The sequence below is a fragment of the Acanthaster planci genome, linkage group LG01 (genome assembly GCF_054643075.1).
Source record: "Acanthaster planci isolate LZ-2023a linkage group LG01, COTS_SCS, whole genome shotgun sequence".
In the NCBI taxonomy this organism is placed as follows: Eukaryota; Metazoa; Echinodermata; class Asteroidea; order Valvatida; family Acanthasteridae; genus Acanthaster; species Acanthaster planci.
In genome coordinates, this window is record NC_141777.1 from 1,151,218 (window position 1) to 1,173,311 (window position 22,094).

A 22,094-nucleotide genomic window follows, 5' to 3' on the forward strand; every position below is an offset into this window, starting at 1 on the left:
GGCACTCTAAAAAGATAGTTGCTATAGTTAGTAGAACAAGTAATAAAGCCCTATTCAAAATGCAACAGGGCCAAACTAGGATGCACCGAGTTCAATTCTCAGTGGCAATGTTTATAATGTCCGTGTCCTCCTCAGCTTAAGTGGTTTGAGTAGCCTAGCTAACAGAAAATTTGAATTTAGGGTGCTGAAGGGTTGCACTGAATACAGAAGTGCTAAGGATAACTGCTTGGTGTTTGTTTACCACTTCAGGACTTTGAACTGTACAGAAAGGCATCAAGGCATAACAACTAGCAAGAAATGTTATAAAATCAATCAACACAAAATTCCACTCCATGTTTTTTTTATACGTAACAAGAAATGTTTCTCAGCAGATGTCAACATCAACTGGGATAACATTCAACCATCTGAAGAAGTAGAAATGACTGTCCTGTCAGCTTACCACTTTGTGGCAGAATTCCTCATCGTCTCCTGGGACATCAAACTTGTGCTCGTAGTATCTCTCCTTCCATCCATCCTCCCATAGCCTACAAAACAAACAACATCTTGAAGAGCTTTTCTATTTTACACCCAGCATTTGAGAAACAAACCTTGTTTTCTTATTTTTTAGAATTTTGCGCCTTTTTTCCTAAACTTTAGAACATGTGATCACAGTTTACAAAACTCATCTGGGTCATGTTGCACTGACTTATGTGCACAATCACGCCAACCGTTTGATATGTTAAGTACTGCGAGCATTGTCAGAAAAAACACCTTAAAGTACAGTAACCTTTTTCGGAGAAACTTGATAGTGAAGCACACGAGATGAGGCCAGCATTATTGTGCACATACATGTACTCACAGGACCCGATGTCACAAACCCAGAGCTATATTAAATTGCAAATCACCAACTCACTAAGCAAAGTGAAAACTGCACAAAAAAAAGAAAAACTCGAAATTTTGTACGGTTTTTGTGCAGCAATTTGCATTTCTGCCTCTGCATGCTAAAACAATGCATCAACACAGCAAGTATAGCCCAAAACCTATTACTGACAGTAAATGAGCCTTTCGTTTTGCTCAGTGTAAACAAAGCAAACTAACCAACACCGATGCCTTGTAGATGAATTTGCTGAGGCTTTTAACATATTGCCTCATGGGCTTGTAACACTGTCAGAAAACGTGCTTATTTGTTACTTGCATACGTTAAACGCACATATTGCTTTAAGACTACATCATTCCAAATTTGTCCCGTCTTATTTCATTATACTCTGAAAACATGGACATGAACTTAAAATGTCTGGGCAATGGCGTACCGAAGTGTGATGTCATTTTGAACCAGGAAATGCAGTGCAAGCGAATGGGGTATGCACTCTGGTTGGTTTATGCACTGGTTCTCCCACAAATGCCTTTTACACACATAACTGTGCATGTGACCTATTCACTTTGGCACAATATCCCTAACCATCCTCAATCCTGGCTGAGGGTGTATCCTCACCAAAAGTGCCAAAGCAATTAGGGATATAGATGGTGTCTAAGCTTCTCCATGCGCAGAATGTGCAGTTAGCACTCCAGTCATCTATTACATCTCTATGCATAAAGCGTATCATCTCTACTCAGACACTATCCTCACTTGACCGTGTCTGTCTTGTCCAGCTTCTCGTATTCATCTTCCTCCTCATCGTCATGGGATCGCTTCATCCCTAAACCGTCCCTGGATTGGTTCCCCGTGCTCCCAGATGATGCAAAGGTTGCTTTCAGAGCCTGGGCTGCTGCCTAGTGAAAAGAAAAGGTCAGTGTTGGAAGGCCGTTACCTACAGGTCATCCAGACCATGGGTGATTACAATCAACGTCTTCGGATTCAGAAGAGTGATAGAAGGGAGCGACTTACGACGTTTGCTTGCTGGGATACAGTACTGCTATGCCGAGCATTGACAATCTCCCTGGCACTTGTCCGTGTAACATTCCGTGAAATGGCCTGCACAGGAAAATGTAAACAAAACAGTTAATTAATTTCTTCACTTTACATGACGACTATTTTATAAGGATCCATCAGATACCATCAAAGGGTGGAGTAGACATGAGCAATTACACCGAATTATCTGACTGCACATCAACACAACAATTTGAATTCCCCAGACTAAGACACTGTTGCTATACCTCGTGATTTGGGGCAAACGTTTGCACAGTGATACATCTCTGGAATGGACTGGTTCCTTTGTGCCCTTCTTATCCATGACAACATTGTATTGGTACAAGGTCTTACATAACCTAGCAAACTGCCCCAAATCACGAGGTAAAACATAGGTATAGCAACAGTGTCTTTAGTATGGAAAATTCAAATGTTTTGAGTTGACATGAATTTAAAGGACCCAGTGTACCAGATTTTATTTAAATTTAACTCACAAAAGGCTTATTGGTTCCTTAGTTGTTAAGGAAATTAATTTTGGGGAATAGAGCCCCTCGGATGTACAGTTTGTCATATTGGTCGTCAGCTGTACCACAGGCTTTGCACTGGAACCATTAAGTCCTGTGATTTATATGCATCTTGTGATAACCCAAACACAATTATCAGTACACAGTCGAACACACTTAATACAAGCTTGAAGCGACTCTCCAAAAAACCTCGTCTTACGGTAAACCTTGTGTTATACATGTTGACACTTATCCCATTCATAGAGCGCAAGCCTGGCGTGATGCACCAGCAAGCATTGTTATACACTACGGCAATGTAAGTGTGCAGCAGGCCAACATGTACCATACGATACAGTATATGCAGTGGATTAGTATTCGATGTACAGCCTTTAACTTGGTAATAAATTTTAAATCAGGGCTGGCCGCCCTGCACCATGCGGACGTGGCGTGGCCAGGCAAAGCACTCCTTGGAAACTGGTACCCGACGTTGCACGTAAATAAAGGTTTAAACTTGAGAACCAGTTCATATAAGGACCGGACATAAGAGGGCGTTGAAATTGGGGAATTTCCGTTGGTTTGTAATTGGCGGGAGGGGATCTATTTTCAACTCACGTTCACCCATAATTGTTCACGTTCAGCTAAAAAAAACGAAAACATTTTTTTTCGGACCAGACCCGCTGTGATCAAAACTCCTTTCATACCGCGACATCACAACACCTATTTTCGTCTAGAATAAAGCCCCCTCTAGTGGCACAAGCAACAGAGTCGCTAAGTCATCGTTGTCAAAACCGCCGCGCAAATTGCCGGGCAGATTATCATTTTTGGAGAACTACTGACGCACTCCATCAGGAATCACTTACTGGGATTAAGCTTTTGAAGATGCCTTTCAATTGTACTCGTATTAAAAATGCCATGGACAATGGTTTTTGACACTGCTGGTCAGGCAAAAGTGCTTGTCTTGTCAGAGTTCTCGTCTTAGCATAGCTCGTATTAAGTAAGTTTCCTGTCATAGGAATGTGTACATTTTGAACGGGACTGAAAAAATATGCTCATCTTAAGCGCGATCTAATCTCAAGCGTGCTCATGTTATTTGTGTTTGACTGTATTTGTGCACTTGAAATTTGAAGAAGTGTAGTCATTTTACGTGTACAAAAAAACACTGGTGTTCCTCTTACAACGTGAAGAAATTAAGCTACACACTGCAATCCGACACTATTTGGCATCTCAGTAAATACAGATATATCCTGGCCGACAGTATTGAGAGTTCAACTGACTTCCACTGGGACTCTGTTAAAAGAGCCGCATTGCAAAAACTGGTGGTGTGATGACTGGTGACTCATACTGTTAGGCTGGGCTGCACGTAGAATATAAGCACCAACTATGAGAATACGAGCGTTTCATAATAGTGCGCCACCAAGAGTTTGCAACGCATTGGCCAATCACAAGGTGCGAAATGTGTCGACCCTTTCCAAATGCGCATTGCCGGTCGACATGCCACTCCAGACGTGTCACTCCATTCAAATGTCCAATGCGAACAGTGGCCAACTCTTGCAAACTCTTGGCGGCCAACTATGTTGAAGCACCCGTATTGTTATTAGCGCTCATTTCATCGAGCCCACCTAAAACTAAAATTGTCATCACACACATACTTGTGCAGAATGCTAAATGTAGCGTTTCTGTGTTTGCTTAAGGTCTAGGGACTGGCGTCATGCATACGGAGAGTGAACACACAGAATATTTCTGCATTCTTGGTTTCTGACAACAGATGTACATGTACCAACCAGTGCAGAAACACAGGCATTAATGTTTAGACTGACCTGTGGCTCAAGCAAGCTTCCCTTGACAAAGTTATGGTCCTGCAGAGATAATAACACTCACAAATTACTAGCAATTCAAGATAAGGGATATTAGAAGAATAGTTATCACATGAGTGCGAGTAAGATAAATTTATCTTCAAGCAAACTTGATGTGCGGTAAAGATGTTAAAGGGGCCTATGCGCGCAAAAGTGCCACCTTTGAATTTACAGTAAATTTTGCAGTTGTGCATTTCACTTTTAGCGTAAAAACAGTACAGTTCGTTGAGTCAGAACTGGGCATTACGCGGGGTTTGACAGGGACTACGCAGCACAGTTACATGCCACACTGTTTGTTGCCACGGATCGACCAATCAGAAATGAGAATTCAAGTTTGCTTGAAGATAGACTGTGATGTCCACTGCTTTAAGTAATAACAGCACACTTGACAAGGCCTAGTTTTCTATCAATGTGAGTGACATCAGTGAGGGGCACTGTGGAAATACAGGCATCTGTGGCAGAGAATGCAGATAACACATTGCTATCTTGGACATAACCTAGTGATCACGATGGCTTCTCATCTGATTCATATGAAACCTGACTGAAAGCCTTGCACGCGTTGCAAGTTTAGAATTGGAACTAAATTCAAAATAAAAATCATATTCCACTCTCCTGGAGGCTTCTTGCCAACCTCCCAAGCAGAGAATTTGGGAGGGTTTTCAACCAAGTACAGCCAATAAATTTGAAGTCACTGAACATATGCTGTGTGATACAGCAGTTTTGAAGCCCCTCATCCTGGATTTTAAGGTATCTCCAGCAGGATCATTTTTTTTTCATTCCCGAGAGGTACATATCCTCCATAGAATTGTTTGGTTCTGGCCATTTCTGCCATTTTGACATTTGGCGTTAGGTTCTACCATTCACAAAAGGTAGGCTACCGATCCAATTTGAGCGAAGGACAAACATGTCCTATTAGAGAGACATGCCCTCTGGAATACTTTGGATCCCCTTCGCCCCCCCCTGTGCACTCTGGATCCTATTTACCAGTTTCATGCGTTTGTTCCTCTCTTTCTGGTTCCGTCTGAAGTTGAGTTCATTCTGTCTCCTCTGCTTAAAGATCTCGTCTTCCACCTCACCAAGATCTGATAAAGGGAGACAGGATGAGGACCAGCACATAACTAGAAAACCCTCTTGGGCATTTTGGCCAGACACCGTGCCTGTTGCATCAGTGGAAAGAGTTTCATATACGGACGCCAGTAACTATTCCCTACTATGACTTAACCACTTGGTGCCGGGGTCTCCGGAACCGGACTCTTTGGGTTTATACGCATAGCCGGGCTGCCCAAATCGGACAAGAGAGCTGGGCCTTGTAACAGAAGACCTTACTCAGAAAAAAAGACCTAGCTGCTAGGAATTTCCAACATTTTTTCAGTTGTCAATAGGAACAGAAATCTTGTATTGTTTTGAATGATTATACCACTGTTTGTGGCATTCAGTACAAGCAGGATTACCACAGAGGACAAAAGGGCTCCAGGGATGAGTGATACAATACCGCTGCACACTAATCTGGTCTGCATCTGAAAATATGCCAGGAGAGCACTGGGCCAGTTTCGGGAACAAAAGATAATTATGTAACACCACACAATCTGGGCTCTTTTTCAAGGCGGCAGGCCTGGCTGACATACTCAGGAGTCTGTAGATGTTGTCAGTCAGATTAGAGTAGCCACCAAACAGTTAGTCGCATGGGCGTAAACATCCAGTAAATGAAGTTATGAATTTTTAAAGAATTTTGAAAACAGAAAATTTTGAAAATCTCCCGGGTATACGTCATGCAACTTCACATCAAACCTGGCAGCATATGGTTAATAGCCATCACAAAGCAAAAACATGTCCAGAAAAGATCAGTTTAGGAGGAAAAATACCGAGTCATTTACTTAAATACTTAAACCTTTTCACACCAGTCTCAAAGGGTTTATGCACGGTTGTCAAGTACTGTAGCATCCGCATATGGAACTCTTTCTGCATCGATTCACATCACCTTTATGAGGCACCTGTCTGCACAAGCAACTAGGTCCAACAGGGCAACTATCTCCCAAGGCCAAACGAGGACCAGGAGCAAGTGGTTGCCAGCCTTCACAAGATCTAACAGTGGCATTATTCAATGGGACGACATTAGCTCTTAATGTCTCAACATAGCCAATTTATTCTGCTGCTGTTGATTGTCCCGTGTGACGTACCACTAGATTTGGACACCCACTTTCCTCCTGTTCATCTGCCACCATCTTTTCCCTCCAACAAAATAAAGGTATCAACCCATACTAGATTTCCTTCATCAAATCACAGCAATGAATTCCATTAAACATTCTTTTACTCTTGATGATCGGGCTTTCAAAGTATGTGCTGTGGTCAGGGCTTGACTCCCAAGGAGTTTTCAACCAAGTCCGTCCATACTCATGAGTTGGAACATGCAGCTGATTTCAATGTCTGTCAAATACGAGGTCTTGTCTGAATTTACTAATTGACTGGGGCTTGACATTACACACGAGTCTATGGCAGCGGCTCCAGTCACTACCCACAGAGGTGTGTGCAATATCAAAGCCTCAGCCACATAGTTGGCCACAGCCTGAAGTACCTGTCATGATGAGCTGTACTCTCTCAAGATTCACAATTCCGCTGTCTGTCAGGTAACCCTGGAAACGACAAAAAAATTGACGGTTCAGAGAGAGTGTGGGCTGACATTCTGTGGGGGTTATTGCAACTTCAAAAAAAAAATGGACAAGACTTATCACACAAGCTCGTACTGCATGATTCAAAGAAAATAGCAACAAAGCAAAGAAAAGGATAAAGGGTTCAGGCAATGAAGTTTTCCCAGACATAGCTGCCACCTGACAGTCATCTTCAATGAATAAAAACAGGAAATCTTTTCAGGTTAAACGTACTGAAATGCGAACTTCTAAAAAACTGTTTGTGCTTTTCTCAAGAACGGAGGGTGCCGTTGCTGTGATGTCAATCAGTGAAGACACTGCTCCGTTTATAGGGCTTTCTGTTCAATTGTGAATACAAAACTTGCTTACTGAAAACATTTCTCCAAAAATGTGGAAAAAGTTTTTACTGGCTGATCGAAATGTATTAAACCAATAAATAAGCAAAGGAAATTTGAAACAGAGAATTGCAAAAATTTCCAAATAAATTTTGCACTCAAGTCAATGTAGTGTTAAGGCTTTCTCCCTGGAATGACATCACAGCTTTGCTCATGAATATGGAAATAGCATTAGCATAGAAATAGAAAGACACTAAACATCTTTCAAAATAGCAAAACCAAAATTGGAAACAGGTTAGTAGAAACATAAGTGCGAATTTTCAAGACTGTAGTAATATACCTTCTAATACATAGACCCTTTAACGGACCCAAGACATAATGGCATCATACTGTGTCTTTCCTATGGGCACTTGGCAGATCTCATCCTTAAATGGCTCCCACTTGAAGGTACACAAAGAATGACATCATTATGTCTCAGGTCTATTGAATGTCAACTTATAAAGATGGGTCAATGTCATAAATTTCACTTGTGATGTCTTACACCTGTTTTGTAGACAGCTTTCTTGTACAGCTTCTGTAATCTATCTATCGCACCCTCCCTGGGAATTTAGAAAAAAGGAGGACCAGGTTACAGTTGGTATCTTGCTGGTGGACACTACATACATGTACATGTACACAGTCACTGCGTACGGTCTACAGCAAAGGCTGTGCATTGAAAGAGAAAGGCATGTTCAGCACATCCTTCAACAAGCACCCTCAAACTTGCAGGCTGTGTTGTCCTACCAAAGAGACTATCTCTTGCTCCTGCATGGAGCATACTGCAGGTATATGTATAGTCTCCATATCGAGGCTGCTAAGCATAGGACACATTTTCAAGGCACCATGTGGCGAACACCCACAATGCCATGTGATACAGATTGATTGTGACCAGTGCTTCTCATAGGAAATTTGCTAATAAAGGCACATAATTTGTTTCACTGTTTTTGCTTACAAGCTCCATGTGACTGGCCAATGGTATTTTTATTTTACAAACAGCCATCTGATTTTGAGCAGGGAAGCGCAAAGGATTTGAAAAAAATGATGTGTTTTAACCTGTTGATATTACATGACTGTGCTCTAAATTGAATTTATAGTAACAGAAAAAAGAACGATTTCTGAGGAAATCTAGACACCTGCTTTCTGCCACATCTGAAAAGTTGGAGATGTTTTGAGGATTGTGTTTGAGGATATCATTATGGTCATATGCATGACTAAGAGACGGCAAATGTTAACAACATTGTCCCTTGGGTTGGGTCATGTACAACATGCCTACACAGGTTCACGTGCAAGCTCTGCACGGACTCTTCTGAGCACTGAAAATCAAACTCTGTAGGAATGTACAGTCTTTGTCTGGGCTCCGCGCACCCAAGTTCAAACAGTCTCCCCCACTTCCGCTTATCATTGGGGGGGGTATTTCTTCTCAAAGCGGATAATGAGGCCACAGCCAAAGCCCATCCATGAATGTCTTTCTCTTGATGAGCCAATCACCAAAGATGCCCCATGTTTAGACAAGCTGTCCAAAGTGAACTCCCTACTTTTCAGGCAAATTAGGATGTCCCGTTATCTCACCTGATCTGCAGCGATGGCAAATGAGGCAGGAAGTCATTCCCAACGAAGAAACACATGAAGACCCAATCATCAATGGCTCTCTGCAAACAGAGGCAATTAACAACACTCTTGAAAACACTCTTTCATGTCTTCTTGCCTATCTGTCATCTTTTCAGAATGGATAAATCACTCCAAAAGTTATAAATGTTAACCAGGTATTAAAGGCAAATTAGAAAATTCGGGTGGCCATGTTTAAAGTGAACTGAAAGATTTACACAAGTTTCGGGACAAACTTATTTGGGCACACAAGGGAACCTGCACCAACATGTTGCAATAGCATTTTTGAATTTGAGAACTCACCTCCAGATCAAACGGAAAGGGCAGTCCAGTCATCCACAGTTCTTTTTCCAAGTACTGCAATAAAGTAGCAAGAATAAGAGGCGTATCATCCAAATTATTATTCTCGGTGCGCCGCACGTGGACGCACACAGCCTCCCGTGGCAGCCCGCCGATGTGCGGCGCCGTACGGCGCTGGTAGAAAACATGCATAACAATGGTTCACGGCCGAACGCATTTTATGACATACAGCCGGCGCGGAGCGCTGCCACGGATCAAGGAGGTAGGAATTTGCACTGATTTGCCTTGTATAAGTTGGCCTTGTTTTGAAAAAGAACTGTCACGATCAGAAACATAAAGAACGTTATTGGGGACGTTAATTTGGACTGAGCCTGGACTGAACAAATTAGCAACAGGATCAAAAAAACTTTGCATATTTGCAAGCTCCCTTCCATTTCCTTCAATTCTTTACATTCCTCACCAATCCAACGCAAAAGTCACTGGCATTGTTAATATTTCCCTTGCCCGCGAGAACCGCAGCAAGGTGAAAAGAATGCGAAGAACGTTGGTGGTTTGGATGCTTGTAATAAAAATAATAACACCATAGGACAGGGAAACAATCAAATCAACAAATGGTCCAGATTTGGATAAAGAAACACTGAGATGGGAAGATTGATATACTTGGAGGATTGGATGCTTCGAGTAAAAAAAAAAAATTACGCGGTTGGGCGGGGAAAAATAAAAACCAACAGGTTTCAATAAAGAAATGCTCCGTTGGGAAGGCTTAATATATTGACATGTTGGGTGCTCAGCATATTCATAATGATTACGCGGGGATAGGAAAAAAAAAACATGCATGATCCAGGTTTGGACAAAGAATGCTGAGATGGGAGGATTAATATTTTGATGGGAGGATTAATATTTTGGGTGCGGTGGATGCTCCGAATGAAAAGGTTTGGATGAAGAAATGCTGCGATGGGAAGGATTAATATTTTTGGCGGGTTGGATTCTATATTCCATGACAAGTTCTGTTTGAGATGTGAAATATAAGCTTCTTTTAAATAATTTGTTCTCAGAAAATTTCTAGAAAAGACGTTTTGGCTGGATTTGTTTCCCACTTTGACATTTTTGAACGGTTTGTACAAAATTAAAATTGACAAAAATCTACAGGGCGATAGGTCACTCGCTACGCGTGATTCAAAATAGTTTTTTCACACTCAACGGTCATATAAACATTTGTATCTGCTTTTAGAGCCACATAGCTGACAAATAGCTGACATATAATTGCTTGGAGGGGCCTATATATTCAGCAAGAAATGAGACCGAGGGGTACCCCCCCAACATGTCCAATTGCTATACACTCCCTAGACTTTTGTTATCTAACACATCCTCCCTAGATGTATGAAAGAATTCCTCAGATTCCAGTGAAACAATGACCAACACAAAGCAAGGGGGTTCTCTCGGTCTCATATCTTGCTTCACATGGAGGGGCCAATGTTGAATGGCAGGTACACTGTAGTTTTAAGTAATGTAAAACTCTCTCAGCTCTCCAGGGCACTATGACCACAAATCTTCTCAGCTGTGGCAGAACCTGGAATTTAGCACCACTGGGTGCTGCATCCACTGGGAAGATCAGAGATGGAAAAGAACTGCTGCAAAGCGCCGGGTGGGATGCGGTGCACTGATAAAAATAATTTGGACGCCTGCCCGGCCCATAGCCTGCCAATGGTTTTGAAGTGATAAATACACAGGGGTAGAGAACAAACATTTTCATTTTGTGCTGTAATGACATGTATATCTTCAGCCTAAAATAGGGAGAAAATGATCCTTCTGCATCCTTATACAAAATACACCCCCTTCTGTGAAAGGACAGCAGAACAAAGGCACCGAGCTTTAAATCATCTTCAAAAAGAATCTTGACACATTACCATAAATTATGCTTGCAACTTGAGGAGTGGATGGCAAGCAACTTATTTGACATTTATCCCACTTTTTTGGATATTGTTATTTCTTGTATCTACCATTCCGTCAGAGTACATCTTGAATCAAAAAAGAAATTTGGAATTAGATTTTAATTCCAAACAGCACAGGATTGTGCTGGCAATATTCACGTCCATTTTTTCACGGTTGGCTAAACACAGTGCATGGAAAAAATTAACCCTAAACCTTGGAAATGCATACACCCTATATGCGGGAAAAAAAACAAAAACGGATAACGTAATTTTGCAACTCCTGGCAATCAAAATAGCCTGGGGCTAGTCCATATTCGACCTGATCAAAGTCAGGGAACTAGACTCATCTCTCCTATCACCACATTCTCTATATATTACAAACCATCTATAGAAATGTACCTCTCTTAAGATGTTGAGCCGTAAGAAAATAAACTGTGTCTCCTCGCCAGAAGGTGGGGGAAGCTCATCAAACTGGATTAGAAACAAAAGATGTGAAACCAAAACAGTACGTAGCTGATGTCAGAATGGGCTTCAAGAGCAATGGCCACCTGTACTGTCCGCATTAAAACCCAGATGCTTACAGCCCACAAGTACCCAGACCTACATGTAGCTCTCAACACAAGATTCAGACACAGCTTAAACGAAAGACAGACCATTACGCGTACATTCAGTACCCCTTCACTGCCTAAGAGACAGGCTGGGGGGAAGTATTTCAACTGGGCAGATATTTTGTAAATGGCCGGATGGCTGACCAATTACTGGAGAAATTCAGACTTGCCATATTGGACCTACCTCCCCTGCCTTCTCCTTGGGTAGTCCTGTGCACTCGTCCATTTCATGACCTATGAAAACCAGAAACCCAAGTATTAGAAACCCAAATCTGCAAGTGTGCACTGAGTGAAACAGTATCATGTAACACTCTTCTGCAAAGATGGAGCATTGATACCAGAGATAGACTTAGTCGAGGGTTGCTGGCACTGCATGAATATCACACCGAGGCTCAAGAGGTCTCATGTTAACTGACTGCATTTCAGATGTTCATGCATTAGTTTACCACATTGAGAAAAGGTATAATCAGAACTGACTGAGATTTGTTTCTGCTGTAGGAAACTGAGAGAGATTGCAGAATTCCACAGGCTAAGATCATCAGATATTTCTTGTAAAGTGATAGATAGTGGCCAATGAACTTACGCAATGGGATGCCTTTTCTGCAGTGGGACGGAACTCACTGGTATGTTCTCAACCTTTACACATATGCGGATTTCTGACAAACCACAACATCCTAAATTGGTTTTCAAGGCATGTGATGTGCATGTACCACCTGCCCAAGAATGGTTTATGAAATCTCCCAATTCTGGTTGTTGAGTTAAGCCTTTATTTCCCTCACCAATTTGATTGCAGAGTTCACAAGGCTTCTTTTGGTTTGGTTTAAACTCCTCCCTGATGATGGTGAAGTGTGGCTCGTGTGTGGCAAGACCTACAAACGACAACAAGATGCACAGGATTGGAAAACAAGTACAAATGGAATCCATCAGAAACAGTACAATTGTGTTAGATATTTTGCATCTTAGGTATAAAATGCCTCAACGTGATTCAAAACTTCCAAACTGAAATTGAATTGAAAGTGGTTCCTTTGGCTTCAACAACTGAATCCCAATCTGCTTGTGTTGTAAAAAGCAAAACACTTCAATTCCACTCACCTAACATGATGAGATCCGCTGTAGAGGCAAATAAACAGGGGAGAAAAAGAAAGCCATTCAGCACACATTCCTGACCTCTTACTCAGAGGAGTGTACACATCAAAATTGAACTCATATTGTAAATGGCAATCATTGTGTTGGATGCAACAATAATTTGCAACCTTCCAGCAGAACTCTTGAGCCATTAATTAGTGAGATAGCAACAGGTCAACTTCCGAACAATGTGGCTATTACATGTAACATGGAGGTTCCTCTAGCTAACAGTGATCCAGATTCTAAAAATAAAACAGCAGCACTGTCTGTGATTTTTTAAAGCAGCCAATGAAAACTGTGCAGTGAATTTCAGAATTAACCATCCTTACTGGCGCTGGCTGAAATGACCGATTAGTTGATGATACAGAGCCATCCTTAAGACAAAAGACAATAGGTGAGCTAGATAAGATATTGAACAGACAATTGAAAGCAATAAAAAGACTATTCCAGACGAAAAGCCACATACCATCAGCTCCACAAAGACAGTGGTGTGTGTTCGGATCATGGTCAGGGTTGCCTGCGAAAACAAAACAAACAATTCCATAAGAGAGAGTTGTTATTCTCCTTGGACAAGACCAGCCAAATAAAACCTACCAATACATGGACAAAAATCACTCTGGTTGTTACGTTAGTGGATTCTATACAAATCTGCAACTTTTAACACTTTGCCTTGTTTGGATTATGATAGATTCTGCAGGGTGTTTGATACAAGGGGATTTTCCACAGAACCCAACTAAATATGACAGCAGGCACATTGTTATGAGGTAGGGTCATGGTTATAGGTGGGACCATGTTAATAGGTGGGACCATGTTTATAAGAGCCTAGAATCAACAGGTCTTGTTGACCGAGTTCAGTATTTGATGCTGTCCATGCAAACTATACCAAAGGTGGACTTTTAAACTAAAACATATAGAATGTTCTTGATGGAATGCAGGTGATACAAGGAGAAAGCAGAATTTGAGGTAGGTTAGGCCAACCCTTTAAAAAGAAAAAAAAAAGATTTGGTAGCCACTGGCTCCTAATGGGGAAAAATCTAGGTGCCTGCACTTTCATGAAAATTTAGGTAATCAATTGGCCCCAAAGGGAAAAATATTGTCGCCAGCAAAAAAGACGGCACTAACTTTTGATCATAGTCTACAGTAAAACTTAGGTAGAATTAGTACCTGTAATAAACATGGTAAGCACACATTGGTAACCTTCTGTACTTAATTGTGTACAGATTTGACGGTACTGTGCCACCTGATCGCCATGTGTGCTGAATATTCATGAATGTACATGTACATGTACACACAGACATGTAGTATAAATACATGTACCCGTGTTTACATCGTCCATCCATAACCGTAGAATCATAACCCACCCCCACATGTACACCACACAATGTGCATGTACATACACGAGCGCCAATGAGGTCAATCCAGGAAATCAGGGTTCTTGCCAAGGGGTTCAGCCACAGACGTCATGTCGTCAGTAGTTTCAGCATGTCAAGAGACACCCCGCTGCAGGAACAGCGCTATTTCCGACACTCTAAGTCACAGTGCCACCCTTTCATTCCGGTATGAGCTCCGATTCAGGATTCATTTATGTTGCCGTTGAAAAGCAGCAAAAACTGGAGCCCAAGCCGTGATTTATAAAATGGCCCTGGTGTCCATATACAGGGCGTCAACAACGTATGTTTAGATCGGGAACCAACCAACACTGACTTGTGCCGGTACCCAATGCAGATAGTGCATGTGAATACAATATACATGTTATGTACATGTACAGCGCACAAGGTAAACTTGAAATTCATGATGAGATTTGTACTGCCATTTATACCTTTCCAGAATGAATTTCGAGTACATAATTATTGCTTTTTTATTTTCAAGCACACTCAAAATTGTTCAAGTACATGTTGTATGTAGTTTTGAGCTTTCTTAAGTCGCAAATGGCGACTGTATGGTGAAAATATGATCGCATTGGCAAAAATTTGGCCGCATTTGCAACCAATTTAGGCACTATTAAAGCACAGGTTACAGATTCACAAATGCTTAGAACCAATTTAGGCACTATTAAAGCACAGGTTACAGATTCACAAATGCTTAGAACCAATTTAGGCACTATTAAAGCACAGGTTACAGATTCACAAATGCTTAGAACCGATTTAGGCACTATTAAAGCACAGGTTACAGATTCACAAATGCTTAGAACCGATTTAGGCACTATTAAAGCACAGGTTACAGATTCACAAATGCTTAGACCCAATTTAGGCACTATTAAAGCACAGGTTACAGATTCACAAATGCTTAGAACCAATTTAGGCACTATTAAAGCACAGGTTACAGATTCACAAATGCTTAGAACCAATTTAAGCACTATTAAAGCACAGGTTACAGATTCACAAATGCTTAGAACCAATTTAGGCACTATTAAAGCACAGGTTACAGATTCACAAATGCTTAGAACCAATTTAGGCACTATTAAAGCACAGGTTACAGATTCACAGATGCTTAAAAGGCCTACCTCTTTGCCTCCTGATGTAGTCCATGATTTTGTGTTCTCCTTCCCCAGGTGCGTTAGCATCGGAGAGAATCACCTGTACAAGAAACACAGGTAAGAATGTCAGGCTATCTTCAAGCTTAACAAAAGAATCAACAGAATCATGTCACTTTCGAATACACCAACGTCCAACAGATTTCTTTCAATCAGATGATACAAAACATATCATCTCCTGATGATGGGTAGAGCGGGTTAGCCGAAACACAGAGGGCATATCTTGCCAAACAACTGTGACAAGAAACAAGAAGTGCAAGAATGTTGAGACTTATGAGAAGTGGGAACTAAATAAGTACTCCGCAAGTACACACCACTACATACTGCAAACCAATAAAAACAACAACACATCCTGTTTTAATACCAACGGAGCTAAGCAACCTTCAACTAGCTGCAAGCATTCCTCGCCAAAAAGTGCAACAACTGAGGCAGGCCAACTGCACTGCCCTCTCACCTTGATATTCTGCCAGCCCAGGGCATTGTTGAGCCTATCTGTTATGTAGTAACGAAGGCACTCAGCTAACCTGGCCATGAACTCGGTTCCCTGAAAAATAAAACACCACAAAATGGTCTCATTTTTGGGTCAAACTGAAAATTTCGCTTATGCACTGTTATTAAACACTGAACTGGCCCAAAATGTGTCATTATTTTGGGTCAAAAATCTCTCCACTTAAAATGACAAGATGCCATCACCCTCTTTCATGAATTACTTGGACACCAAAAGTGGGACCTGCTGAATCTTAAGAATGGAGACAATACCTTCTCATAGATGTCAGCCCAGAATTTCATTGGCCAAAGATGGCGCCCTTGCACGACACTAATTTTTTTGAGGGGATGGCATAGCTACAGATCCATTTTCAATGTCTGGAGAGAGTTCTGGGAGAGACGCCAAATGCTCAGCAACGTAACGCAGTCCTTCATTGTAAGAAAATCCAGGACAGCTACAAATCCCTCCCCTCAAATCTCTCAGGACAGCAAATCACTCTTCTTAAAATAAACCATTTAACAGAAGTGCAAAATGAAGTCAAACGATAGTTGGTACCCTGAAGTCTATTGTTTCCACTTTTTCTGATGGCTTATAATGTTCTGGGGGCAATTTTGAAATTAATCTAGTTTCAGTTCATGAAAACATGGGTTTACGACACATAAACCATCTCAGTGCTTGTTTTCTTTTTATTTGAACCAGAATTTTTATACTAATTAACTAGTGTTACATGTAACTTTCAACCTACAAATCAACAGATGTACGTGTCCCTCTAATTAAAACAAAAGTGGAAGTGAACCTTTCTCATCCTGATTTGAGCATTTCTTTCACTTGAAACATTAACAGTAATCATAATTTTGAGAAAAAAAATATTTTTGAAATTTCAAACTGCACTTCAACTTTGTTCACTGATGCAGACTGTAATAAATAATCTACCTTAAACAAAATGGGAAAACGTCACAGCAACAAGCATGTGCGAACGTGACAATGTTTATGTATGATTATGGTCCGACACGCTGGAGGGTTTCCTGTACAAATTCAATGGGCACATACGTTGTATGTATGCACGGAGAAACGCTTTCATGATGAGCAATAGCTCATGGCACACTGCTTTCTGCTTAAGCGCCAGAAGAAAGAAGATCAATACAGATTGCCTCTCTTGTCGCTGAAAACTTTTAACCGACCAATAAAAACATGCAACAGATTGTACCACATACAGCCAAACTGTGCACACCATACCTGTACATGCAAGCATAATTATGTACAGTGTACATGCTATACGAGCATGCAGGGCCGGCTGGCCGGTCCAAAAGCAGGCCACGCTTGCGATAATCGTATTCGTACAATAATTGTACTTTATAGGCCTAGGTATGAAAGTAGCAGCAGTTTAAATGAGAAATCCTAAGTTACATACGAATCATGAAGTCCTTTTTGGTGATGTTGTCCACTGTTTTTGTCATATCGCTCATCATTTGTAAAGTGCCCTAAAATATTTTTCAGGAGTTTAATCTTTTATGCTCCATTAGGAGTGTTGAGGAGCACGGTAGGAGCGCCTGCACGATCGCGCTGCTTAGAAACGATGGACCGGTAACAATTAAATGAGATCTAACCTCCCCAGCCTGGCAAATGGGCAGTTTTCACTCTAAACAACTCCAGGGTTAAAAATGAAAACTTGTTACTTTAACACTCACTGGTGTGATACAGTTGCTGTCAAAGTGCTCCCCGCTTGGTTTGGGAGGTGGAAGGCATCCTCCTCTAGAGTACACCTCCTCCCGGATGCGAGCTATAGTCTCTTTCTTCTCTCTAGTGACAGGTAAGACATAAGGTATGCAAGAAATGTTACAAGGGCAAACTAGGTACAACAAAGAAAAAAATGGATCATTCAGCACATCTTGTTTCCAGGGCAACCATTCATAATGCTGCTGAACCACGTTAACATCGCATGTGAAGATTCTCTGCTCACTGTGGAACAAGTTTTTGCACTTCTAGCGATCTTCTCTTCAAGGGTTAGCAAACTGGGGGTCAGCTTGGCATAGAACTTTCACCTACGCAGCCCGGGTTCAATTCCTGGCTTGGTCCAGTGTGGATTGGGTTTTCAGTCCCGACCTGAAACAGGACTATACTAACCCTCCTATGGTTTTACAGCACAAATGTGCACAAATGCCCACAGTCACTGGTGAGCATCTAGTTTCTATATGGAACTCAAACATGCACAGGTTCAGTGTGTACACAGTAGATTGCCAGCACAAAATGACCCAGGGTCTTTTGTGCAGTCCTCTTCACTGCATTTGGTCTACTGCACAATGATGCACATGAAACAGTGAAGCACAGTTGTTGGGCACCACAAAAGTGCAATCTGATATTCCTGTGAGGGACTGTTTTTTAATGAAGCAGCAAACCGCATACAAGAATGTTGGCATGTAAGTTATACTGGTACCAAGGTTGTAGCTATGCTGGCTGGTGCTGGCCGGTGCTAGCCACCACTCAGGATGAAAAATGAAACTTGCCAACCAGCACAAATTCCAATCTGGATTGTGAAATCTCACCTTTTAGTCATTGACAGGCCAGATGTTCGTTTTTCTTCCTTTTGCAAGTGCTGATTTTTCAGTTTTTCTTTTTTTACCGATGTAATGGCCAGGCTAAACTTTTTATGAACAGCAGTGAACAGTAGTGTACATGTACATACACGTACATGGTTGGCTCGAGAGTGCATACATGTACATTGCAACCAGCATTCTGTAAAAAAATAGCCGGCACTAAAAACCTCCTAGCTACAACCCTGATAAATACAAAGGCATAATGTACATGGTATTCACAAAATGCAGTTTGCCACTTTGTAAACATGATGATGAACTCAGAGAGTAGCTACTAGGAGTTCACAGAGCTAGGCACTTTGCAAGTACTCAATACAGCCACTTTGTAAACATGACGATGAACTCAGAGAGTAGCTACTAGGAGTTCACAGAGCAAGGCACTTTGCAAGTACTCAATACAGTTATATGGGTAATGACAACATCAAAACTTGCCCAAATTCAATATTTAGCATTTGATCTGTTGAGGGCGATGCCGGCAACACTCATAACCTTTGCAAACGTACATGTACGAATAAAAATAGAAACCCACTGTTTGCAACCACTGAAAGTAATTTTATGGGAAGAATGCAACCTTAATACTTGAAGTAAATGTATTTTAGCTGTGATGGAAATAGCTGGATTCACACTGCAAAATGGGACACATTTTGCATGAAAAGTGAGCCAAACATGATATTGATGTGCTATTTTTGCGAATGAAAATTTCTCGTAAAATCGTGCAAAACAATGGCCATACAACCCGCTCCCGCTGGTCACTGTGCACGCAGCGAGCTCACGGCATGGATCGGATCGGAAACTGGCCTTGTGCGGAGCGCTAGCGGCTTCAAAGCAAAAATGAATTGTTTGACAAAACGAACTCGCGCCCAGTTTCTTGTCCTAGTTTTGCGCAGCGCGAGGCCCAAGGATCATGGGGGGAAACGAGGTTGCTGTGATTTGGTGGGATTATATAGCACGTGTAGTTCAGTACAATACGGTACGAGTGCACACATCAGGCAAAAATATACATTAAACGTGGGATAAGTGGCACCATGAAGTACACGTTGGTACATACATCCCAAGCACGATACCAACTTCGCACGTACGTATTGTGCATAAGCACGTGTTAACTTCTGTCATTTCCTGGTGATCAATGCCCAACAAAAATGCCGAAAGCACCGTCCAAATGCACCGTTGATAAACGGCAGAGCACAGAGATATGCCATGGCTGAAACAAAAGAATCAGCCGGAAGACATGGCCTTTACTGTGAGTCATGTAGCTTGCAAGAGGCCAAAATCAAAGCCGTTCGAAAGTCTGCAGAACATTTGTCAGATCTCAAAGCAAGCACAGACTCTGACAGCCACTTCAGATCAGTGCAATTTGTAGTGATGGATCCCATTTCCCTTTTCTTGTTAAATATTTGACTTATGTGTAAGTCACCAACCGTTCTAGGTCAAATGTAGAACATCTCAGGAGCTAAAATGGCACCCTAAAAAATCATGAGTAGGGACTCCCTGATAGCGGGTTTTTGTTTATTCTCTCCTTGTGTAAAAATTTGTTTCTCCACCCAAGTTTTGGCCAGAGCCATAGCCAACCACCATGCTATACCATACCTGTGTGTTGTTTCAATGTTTAGCCTTGGTGTACACATCAGTCGATATGTAAACTGTATACCATGGTATAATGGTACTGAATTAGGCCTATTTATTTTTTGCTAGTCAATTTCATCAAAATGCTAATCAAATGACAATATGATTAGCAAATTTGCTAATCAATTTTATTTTGTTATTTCCATCACTGCTTAGGGTCTCAATTGTAAGTCCCTGCCACATCATGTGGTTCAAGGAGGGGTGTGTTGCATATACATGTAGGCATCCCAATTTTTCTCCCCAAAAACAGGCCAATTTGAGAAATTTCCTGATCCAAGAAAGAGATTGCAGGTCAGGTGTATTTCCAACGCTTCTGTCTGACCTGGATTCCTTGGAGGCCCTGAAGCGACGGGATCTCTGCTGGTTCATCTTTGCCCTGGGTGCCACGCCATCGATGGCCATGTACAGCAGCCGTCGCGGCCGGATGATGCGCATCAGTCTGTCGATGTACTCAAAGATGGCCACCATCATCTCGTCCTCGTTCTTTGGGGCCGGCCTATCAGACAGAAGGACAGAAACAGACAGCATAAGGTCCTATTCTACAACTTGAATTGTACAACTCTCCCAGATGATATTAGCAATGCCTAGCACACAGTGAAAAATGCTGCTACCTCTCAGTTCACTCCAGAGCCTCCCCTACTCACTGAAGAGAAAGTGTACACGGATTTCCAAGGGTGTTGTCCCAAACTAGTCCACGTCGTTTCCTCCATCATGTCTCTTTGAATACCATTATACTATACTACATGTATCTGCATGAAAGTGGAGCAGTTTTCATTCATTCATAACCAGCTGAACCAACAGCTATGAAAGCAGTCATCACCACTAAAGAGGAGGTCAAATGCAAATGGGGATCTTTCTCCATCGTAGCTCATCAGCTGACTGGTTCCTTTTCTCAATTACTTTTGACAAACAGTGCACAGACTGTGAAAGATATTGCTGTCTGGTGCAAGTGGTCCATGTTGGGACTGCTAGTGAGCAAAGCCGCTCTACCGTGTTGTGGAACTTGGTCCACTAAATGCAGGAATGCAACTGGATGGGGGGAACAGAGACCTGTATGTTCCATTGTTGTCCTGTAGATTAAGCATAACATCCTTCAATTTTAATATGATTTTGCACACACCCTAGGGAGTTAGGGTTGAGGAATCTAGATCCATCCTTGACACTACATGTACACTGTGCACCAAATCAAATAGGGGAGGGATAAATGAAATGGTCATGATCATCCTACTCACTTGTTTTCTGGGTGGCAGCAGGGATGGATGATGCCATTCATGTCCAGGTAAAGATTGTCAAACTCAATGTCATTGAGGTTGGGTTCGCTGATGTCCACTGGCACGGGTACACCATCCACCACCTTCAACTGAACATGAATTTAAAGAACAAAAGTAAGAAATATCGTTTGTTCATTATTCTGGTAAAATACATGTAGATCCCCAACTACATGTGCATGTTCATAGGTGCATGCAACTATACGTATACTAGGACGGAGCATTAACATCGCATGAAAAGGGTTCGAATTGATGAATTCTTGCGATATTTCTCAGCAAGTGTTGAAATAGTCAAAGTTGTATGTCGACTCTACAGCCATTTTAAAAATTCCAGGCTGATCTATTCACCTCTTCATTCTGAAGTAAGTGACACCATTAAAAATATGTGTACATGTATTTCAAATGGAACCTCAGAGGCACAAGTTGCTGTCCTTAAATGTGCTGAAAAGGGGAGGGGGTTGTCCAGGTAATATCCCACAGTGATGAGTCGTACTGAATGATGGTAAAATGTAACAGATTCAGTAAAGTTCCATGTGCATAATGACCTGAAGGAGAAAGAAATCCCTGAACTGAGTTTATAATATCCAAAAAAAAATTAGAAACATTATTAGGCCAGCAAAACTGTCAAGAATCCATCCAGCAGTAGACGGAACTTTACCTTGCCATGAGACAATCATTTGAATTCCCTGAAATATTCTGGTTAAATTATGTACCCGGACTTCACATCTGAGTGTTTGAAGTTTAGCGGCTAGCCGCAATGAAT

At 41.6% G+C, this 22,094-nt stretch overlaps 1 protein-coding gene across 2 annotated transcripts in view; it reads right to left on the reverse strand.

Moving 5' to 3' along the window:
• xrn2 (5'-3' exoribonuclease 2) overlaps positions 1–22,094 on the reverse strand; it is an 81,379-nt gene that overhangs the window by 55,511 nt on the left and 3,774 nt on the right. For both annotated transcript variants that reach the window (XM_087132494.1, XM_087132502.1), the window contains exons 2-20: positions 21,296–21,423; positions 20,386–20,559; positions 17,538–17,649; positions 15,817–15,906; positions 15,333–15,405; positions 13,296–13,346; positions 12,797–12,814; positions 12,484–12,573; positions 11,889–11,938; positions 11,496–11,567; positions 9,169–9,222; positions 8,830–8,909; positions 7,763–7,820; positions 6,814–6,871; positions 5,226–5,323; positions 4,206–4,244; positions 1,865–1,951; positions 1,607–1,749; positions 440–524 (exon numbers count right to left, since the gene is read on the reverse strand). In XM_087132494.1, the coding sequence (XP_086988620.1) occupies positions 440–524; positions 1,607–1,749; positions 1,865–1,951; positions 4,206–4,244; positions 5,226–5,323; positions 6,814–6,871; positions 7,763–7,820; positions 8,830–8,909; positions 9,169–9,222; positions 11,496–11,567; positions 11,889–11,938; positions 12,484–12,573; positions 12,797–12,814; positions 13,296–13,346; positions 15,333–15,405; positions 15,817–15,906; positions 17,538–17,649; positions 20,386–20,559; positions 21,296–21,423 (1,560 nt within the window). The remainder of the gene's footprint in view (positions 1–439; positions 525–1,606; positions 1,750–1,864; positions 1,952–4,205; positions 4,245–5,225; positions 5,324–6,813; positions 6,872–7,762; positions 7,821–8,829; positions 8,910–9,168; positions 9,223–11,495; positions 11,568–11,888; positions 11,939–12,483; positions 12,574–12,796; positions 12,815–13,295; positions 13,347–15,332; positions 15,406–15,816; positions 15,907–17,537; positions 17,650–20,385; positions 20,560–21,295; positions 21,424–22,094) is intronic.